Source organism: Meleagris gallopavo, chromosome 16 (assembly GCF_000146605.3).
Source record: "Meleagris gallopavo isolate NT-WF06-2002-E0010 breed Aviagen turkey brand Nicholas breeding stock chromosome 16, Turkey_5.1, whole genome shotgun sequence".
Classification (NCBI taxonomy): domain Eukaryota; kingdom Metazoa; phylum Chordata; class Aves; order Galliformes; family Phasianidae; genus Meleagris; species Meleagris gallopavo.
In genome coordinates this window covers 8,328,109-8,336,178 of record NC_015026.2, presented here as the reverse complement: position 1 = coordinate 8,336,178, position 8,070 = coordinate 8,328,109, and the positions used below count along the sequence as shown (strand labels likewise).

At 44.0% G+C, this 8,070-nt stretch overlaps 1 protein-coding gene across 1 annotated transcript; it reads left to right on the top strand.

Moving 5' to 3' along the window:
• Positions 1-3: 3 nt before the first annotated feature.
• B9D1 (B9 domain containing 1) lies at positions 4-4,458 on the top strand (the record flags this gene model as incomplete). Its single annotated transcript, XM_019620623.2, has 4 exons — positions 4-134; positions 526-588; positions 908-975; positions 1,137-4,458. Coding segments are annotated over 4 exons (408 nt in total), but the record flags the coding sequence as incomplete, so codon positions are not given.
• Between the last annotated feature and the right edge of the window lie 3,612 nt (positions 4,459-8,070).

The window sequence follows — 8,070 nt, the reverse complement described above, 5'->3', positions numbered from 1 at the left end:
GTGCAAGGAGCCTCTCTCACAGCCACGTCTTTTGCAGGGCCGCAGATTGTAGTGAGCGTCTACGGACCTGATTTCTTTGGAAATGATGTGGTCAGAGGTTATGGAGCCGTTCACGTTCCCTTCACGCCGGGAAGGTGAGGTGACAGCCCCGTCATCTTTCAGGGCTGAAATAGAGATGAATTTCCAAGGTACCGAGTCATTTCAGAGACAAAAGCATCCCTGGATCTACTTACCATGTCTTGTTTGTTAGGCAGAAGGGACACGAAATTTCTAGCAGTAGTCCCATGTTATCCAATAGTTTTTGGCAATCCTTTAAGATTTTGGTAGTTCTTAAATTAGAACTGCCTGAAGTCGGCCTACAAATGAAGAGCAGTACGTTAGCTCTCCCTCCATTACATTCAGCACATGCTAAGCTTTCATTCTCACCCCTGGAAACTGACTCAGTTATGCTTTTCCTATGCAAACACTTTTGATAGAAGTATTTTTTAATTTGTTCAGTGCTCTGATGTGTCTGAATTGTTTTAGGCATAAAAGAACCATTGCTATGTTTGTTCCAGAGTCCACATCCAAGCTGCAGAAGTTTACAAGGTAATCATTTAAGACTGCTTATTTTTAAAGTAGTTCATGGTTTTTTATTCACAAACGTCTGCCCAGCTGCTCACTGATGAGTATGTGTGCATTCTTTCTGTCATAACCAGACGGTTTTGAGCTTTGTAAGTAAGTCACATTTTCCGGTGTCTGGGTTTTTTGAAGCATTTTATTAACTGAGTTAAGTGCCTGTCAAACTTGTTGGGTTTTCATCCTCACGTTTCAAAATTGTTGGTTTGAAAAAAAAGGACAGCAGTCTGGTACCTGAATTCTTTTACCAATTGTGTCCAATTATTTATTTTCTGTTCTCTTCTCCAAGTTGGTTCACAGGGAGGCGTCCAGAATTTACTGATCCAAAAGTGGTAGCACGGGGAGAAGGAAGAGAAGGTAATTCTGCAGGAACTCCTGCTCTAACCCTTAGATGACAGCAGGCCACAGCTTGGCCATCTGCTTCTTCTCTTGGAAAAGCAGTCCTGCCCTGTTACTGAGTTCAGCAATGACTCAAAAGTTGCTGCGAACCAGCATTATTCATGTCTTCTTTCTTCTAGTAACAAGGGTACGATCTCAAGGCTTTGTCACCATTTCCTTCAACGTCGTGACTAAAGATATGAAGAAGCTGGGCTATGATGTGAGCCCAAGCGACATGCAGAACCCCTCTCTGGTGCCTGCTACAGAAAAGATTCATAAGTATTGAACTCAGAAGTGAGACGGTCAGAGGTACACACAGAAGTTAAGCACTGGGAATTGTTGTTTTGTTTTTTTTTTTTTCCTTCAAATGGAAAATGAGCACCTGACTCAATTGAGAACATTTTACCTGACCTTCATTTTAAAAACAAAACACTAACCCATAAGGCTTTGGAGTAATTACTTAGAATATTATTATTTCAGAAGGATACAGGGTGAGAAAATATATAAATTAATGCTGTCAGATCTGTTTAGCATTGTATGGGAACTGTTGATCAGGCCTGAACCTCTGATTGACCACTTGAGGCAAGCAATGAGTCAGCTGTGGGAGCACAGGTGAAGGCAATTCTCCTGTGCTACCAGAAGGGGTGGAGCCTGGCTCCACCTCTCCTAGATCCCATTTAAGTGCTGACTGCCACTGAGGAAGGATCCTTCTGGAGATTGCTCTTCTTGGAGTTTATTGTGAGCCTACAACACTGGTGAGCATTTTTCATTTATTATTTTTTCCACTGCAATAATTCTACTTAGCCTAACCTCTGTCCACCTATTGATTGTACAAGCTTTTTTATGCGTAATACTGGACTGTCTCAAAAGAAGACCTGCCAAGTATTTTTGTAACAGCCTTTTATACAGTCTTTTTATATTTCATGAATAGGAAGGTTTGTGATTGTACTAATTTTCCTTTGTTGAAAACATCAGTGCAATCCCAGTTGTTTTTACTAATAATTTTGTAGTACAAGTGGGAAGTTACTGAAATTATTACACCTTCCAAAAAAGAAGGCAGTATGGAAGTGTTCTAGTGGGACACACGCTTTTCTCTGTGCCACACGTTCTGTCTGCAAAAGCCACAGCAGGTATCTTTATAATCCCACTTAGTACTTAGTTGGTGCAACTAAATAAAATAAAATAGAAACCAACCCTTCCACATTTTTAGTGGAGCAACCTGAGTTTTTGTATTTAAGAACAAGATGATGATTCTTTCATTGCCAGACTGTATTTCTGCATCAAGCTGCAGGAGGGAAAAAAAAAAAAAGACAGTTTGTTTTACAAGTGTTAGAGAGATCATGGTGTTAAATATATGCCTGCTGCGTGCTCTTAACCTCTGACAGAACAAAGAGAATTTCATGTGCAGCTACTGACTAAAATGATAAACCTTAGAGAAGGATTTGAAATTACAGTCTCAGCCAACCAATCATGTGTGCTGTATTTAGCTCCAAGTCACACTGGTTACCAGAGGCACTGTGCTGCACAGGACAGTCAGGAGTAGCAGAAAAGACCACATTTGCTTAAGATGGTCCCTCCAGGCCAGCAGATCTTGGTGTTTCACACTAGTTAAGGTTCTAAGCTGCAACTTTTTTAATAGTCTTCTGCCAACATAATCATTCAGATCACACACAGTTGTGACAGTATGGATTCAAAGAAGAGAGAATAGAGTGTGAGGAAGGCGTTTGCTTAGGTAATTAATGTTCATGTTTGCTGTAACTAGGTTTTCTCACTGCATAACCCAAATGAATGACCCAAACCATGTTATTTGTTATTGGTGTGTAGCAGAAATGTTAAGTCAGGGCCCGAAGCAGTGATTGAGCACCTGGTGGAAAGGCAGGGCCAACCCAGGGGAGCTCAGGTGTGTGCAATGCATCTGAGTGGCTGGAAGGGGTGGAGCCAGGATCCACCTCTTCCCACACCACATTTAAGGGTTGGCAGTGGAAGCAAAGCTATCTTGCTGGAGATTGCTGCCTACCTTCCGAAGGTAAGCAGCTTTTTTTTCCATTGTTTCTGCATCCTATTCTGCTGCATTTGGGTTTGTTCTCACTTGCTGCAGCCTAAGACTTTGCCATTCAGCTGTTACTGCTGTACTTTCCATCACATTATAGCATTACAGTGTGTGACAGAAGCTCTGAAGCTATTCTCAAATGCCTTCAGTGTGAGGACACAAAGCTGCTCCTTAGTCTGAACAGCTTCTTTTCTCACATCTTACTACAGCCTTTCACTGAATCCTCCTATAAGCTACTGTTAATGCTCTTCCTGTGGGCTGAACAAACCCCTGTGTCTAAATGTTTTTGTTTCTGTCTTTCAGCTGCCTAGGGTTTGTTTTTGTTTGTGCCAGCATGGATGTTTCTAAGTCCTGAATCATCCAAGGTATCAATTGTACCTATAAGAACAGCATAAAAGTATATGCTGTGGTAAAATGACTAATTGCTTAGTCATCTTCATATTTACATGTGGACATGTAACCTCATGTGTTTTGAATGCGTGTATCGGGAGGTGACTGTGAGAAGGGCTTACAGTGATACCAGTAAGTGAACTACCAAGACCTTGAAACTGTAGGAATAAAGATGCTCAGTGTTGAGCTGCAGAGCCTCCAGAACAAATACCAAGAAAAGCAGCCAGTTAGATGTGGTTATTTCACTCTGTGCAGTGTCACCAAATAAATATAACTTCTAAAATGATAACAGGAGCACTGGGATTTTATTGTGAGCATTTGCATCTTTTGTAATACTGAGAAATACTTCTCCAAATGGGATTGCAGATCTTTTTCATCTCTGTGCTTTTATCCTGGCATGTTTTTGTTGGTGGATCCCTTTACTAGAAGTGTAAAACCAGTTGTTTTGGCAACTGTTGTAATCTCTCAGCTGAGTCACAATGGAATCAATATTAGTAAGTATTTCCTGCTGGCTCAGAAGAGATGTGAGGAATTTTCTTTCCTTTTCAAAAGTATTTTGGAAGCAGTTATTGACAGTAGCAGGATAAATAGCTGTGTGTGAAAGACCTGGAACACACAGACATCACCAGCTACCACTGCTCAAATATCTTTTCCCTTGAGTACAATTACCTGCCCCCATTCTAATCGGAGCACAACTGCACAACAGAGATTCTACTCATGAAAAAATACAGTTGAAAGCAGATGAAGTCGAAACTCCATGCCCAGAGGGCTGCAGTGAATTTACCTGCATACAGCTTCACACTGTGCTACCATCTGAAGTGATACCTGGTTGAAAGGTCTTAAAATATGTTTAGTGCATGGAGGCTTTGCTGTAGGAACTCTTCAGACTGATGCAGTCTGCTCCTTATGCAGTGGCACATGTGGGGATGATGTTTTCAATAACAGCTTCCTGAGTTCAATGCCATCTATTTCTTCAAAAAGATGACTGTTGATCTATCTAATAAACATGTTCTTGTCCCAGAGGCAGGCTTGCTGTTGCCATTATGATTTTCTGGACAACTTTCTCAGTTTTAAGTCTCTGCTACTCAGCCATGGCAGAGGGTTTGCAGCTGTTTCACACTGGAGGGATTCTCTGCTCTCATGACAAAAAAACAGAGATGCGATGCTGTGGCTGACATTAATAAGGAAGGGATTTACGATCTGTAAGTGTTCACTGCAGTTGCTGTTAATATATGAAAGGTTAAAGAACCCATGCTTTGAGAACAGCCAAAACCCAGGGGAAAAAAAAAAGTTATAGTGGAGGCCTGAAGTAATTTCCTTTCTTCCATGTTCCAGGCAGCTGTTCCCACCCTCCTCATTTACTACTTAATCGTTCTCCCTTCTCCAACCCTGGACTGAAGTTCCCAGTGCTTGTAAGACAGATGGTTGTACAAAGCTGTCAGCTGGCACTGCAGCCTCTGCTTTGTTCCACTTAAATCTCTCCCAGACAGTGAAATTGGCCATTAACCTCTTAATTCCACATAAAGAGTTTTTCCTGCTTATTTGGAACTTGTGTTCAGCTACTCTGCAGGTGGTGGGGATGTGAGTGCTAGCACAGCAGCTGCTGCACTCTAACACAGCACTGACAGAGCACATGGGGGATTTTTAGTGAACATGCAGATCCCAATAAATACAGTCCCCCCCAGCATTCTTGCCAGGCAGACAATACCAAAAACAATAGAGAGGATGGAGGTTCTTGCGGCTCCACACAGAGCAGGGAACAGATCAAACTTCACCTGGAAACAATCCCCCTGTGGAGAGGGCTCAGGACCAACTGTCCTTGTGTTGTGGGAGAGCTTTCCTGCCACAAGGTGGAAGCTGCCCTGGAAGGAAGCAGCAAAGGATGTGGTCTGAACACTGACTTGAAAACCTGTCAGAAATTTCTTTGCAGCTCTACCAAAACCAGAAACAGCAACATCAGCTCCTGCCCTCTCGTGGCAGTTCTGAGGAGGATGTTAGAGATCTCTAATGACAGTTAGCTAATAGCACTGTGTGAAGGACACCTGAGTCATGCTCCCATGGAGGACTGCTCCATGCTGTGGTGCCAGCTGCCTTGGTCCTCAGGTTGCTGAGGCTGTTTTGCAACAGCAGTAATGCAGCAGCTAGAAATTATCCCCATCTGAAAATGAGTGCCTTGCAGACAGATTCAAGCTGACAAGTGCTTCCCTGCAGCAGTGCTGGTTACAGAAGAGGAGCCTCCTGAGGTACAAAACAGATTGAAAGTCAAGAGTTTCAGCTCAATTCTGCCCAGCCCTATCACTGGCCCACATGGGCCTGGCAACATCATGCCAGGACTCCCTTTTCCATTTCCCCAGCAGCACTGGTAGATGGCACCGAGCAGAGCCTGTGCAGGATGGCTCCAGAGCATCCCTTGTACTCAAGGTCTGCGATGATACGTTTCTAGGACCTAGCCATCTTTGGAGCACAGACATTAGAAAGCATCTTTTGGCCACTGAAGCCAGGATGAAGGCCGTGCTGCAACAGTAGAGTGAGAACAGGAGACTTTCCCTGCTGGATGCAAGCATTTTGGTCTCTTGTCCTTCAGCAGGAAGATTAGCAGAAGCATCTAGATGCAGCAGGCTTCTATTTTTATACCTCTATTCAGGTCAAGATATTTAAGTATCCAAATTCGCCTCAGAGAATATCACTACATTTAGTGTTAGACTTGCTGATGAAGATATATTAAAAAAAAAGAGAAAAAAATAAAACACCACCCCCTCAACACAATACCAGCCAGTCCAAGGTCTCCCAGGTAATACACCATTACACCAAGTCAAAGCTGGTTCCCTTCAGCTTGGCTACCTCTCTGACTTCCATTCCCCACCCAAAAAGCCCTTACAGAAAACCAGAGACCCCACTGATTTCTACAGGATCCATGCTGAGAAAACAAATTCCACCTCTACTACTGCTTTAATCCAGCTACTTGAAATAGCATTGATTTTTTCACCTGAGGATGGGAATGCAATTGCTCAACCAGTGGCACAAGCATTGAGATCAGATCAGTAATGCACCCAGGCTGCTTGCATCGTGCACTGTGACCTGCAGTCTATCTGCTCCCTCTGCAAAAGGAGGCCAAGTGCCTGCGCTCTGCACCACAGTTGCTGGCTGTGGAGATGTTCAGATGCATTAGAAAGACCTTGCACTTCAACAACGTTTGTTGTTTCCATGCATTCCCTAACCAGCAGTTGTGCCACTGAGTGAGGACGCCACCAGCAAGCATGGCTCGCTCATGACTGAAAGCTGTACCCACTGGTTGTGTTACACTGGTAAGCTTCCAATCCCTATTAATCACCACACTACTGCCAATTAGCCACCCTAATATGTAACGAGCAGGGAAGTTTAAGGCACCAAAGGGAACAGAGAGGGGGCATTTCTAATCGTTGAAACCTTAAGTCTTCAACAATTAGAGGGTATAATCAATTGACACTGAGAGACTGGATTGCTACCACCATACATAACACTGGCTCTCAGTTATTTATAACCCTGAGCTCCAAAACCATCTGCTGTCCTTACAAAAATCAATGTTCGTTTGTGTCCCAGTTCAAAATACAGAGAGGACATTACCTGGAAGGCAGACAATAGCTATGTTTTTTAGAAAGCGGAAGTTTTTAGCAGGGGGGACTACCTAAATCAAATCTGGTTCTCAGAAAAGTGGATTGCAGGCAGTTGCAGAAGTCTTGCCAAAGCCAGAGCACAAGCTGGCCACAAGCATTTCCCCACAGTTCACTGAAAATGAGCGGAAGAGCAAAGCTTGCACCACTCGCAACCCAAGACAAACAAGAGGTAGTGGCAATGTACACACTCAGCAGAAATACTTGGCACTGCTGGCAGGGCAAGCCTCTAGACAATACTTCATCCAGATAGCCCTCTTCCTCCCCAGAAGCAGGCAAATACCACCCTGATTCACAGAAGAGGAAGAGGAAGCCTGTGGCAGGGAGAAGGCAGCCTGCCCAAGGTCAGAGGAAGCACAGGCACAGCCACAATCTCTCCCAGCAGCATTATCAGCTCTGCCCTCCTCCAACAGTCCCTTGGCTCACAACAGGCTGCAGTACTCGGCTCTTTATGAAGGGTTTTATAAAGTCACCACAAAAGTTTCCATTTCTAACCTTTCTGAAATCTTTCCTGTAGCAAGCAGCATTACTTCCAAAATACATGCAATTTCAAGAGGCCAGAGAAAGAAGAGTGAAGCAGCAGTGATCACTCAGAACGGCCAGAGGAGCAGTAATATGGCACAGGCACAGAGAGGAACCGTTCTGCACAGGAGCAGAACGTGAGCCACAGAACATCCGTCTGTAAAAATGAGAGCTACAGAAATCAGAAGGTGTTTTGGCTGTCATCTGTGGCAACAGAAGTTTCTCTCTCTTCCTTTCAGGCCCCAAAACAGAAGCAAAATGAATTAAAGACCTGACCAGAGGCAAACTCGCTCTCCAGGGAAACTGGAGCGCTACAGAAGCGGTGGCTTTGTGAAACACCCACAGCAAGCTCTGTGCCACAAATCCAAAACTGAGTCGTTCACAGACCTGATGCTTCTTTCCACGCCCGCCTCGCCAGCTGCCAGGTCTCTAGCACCACTGCAGCTTCAGCACTAGAAATTA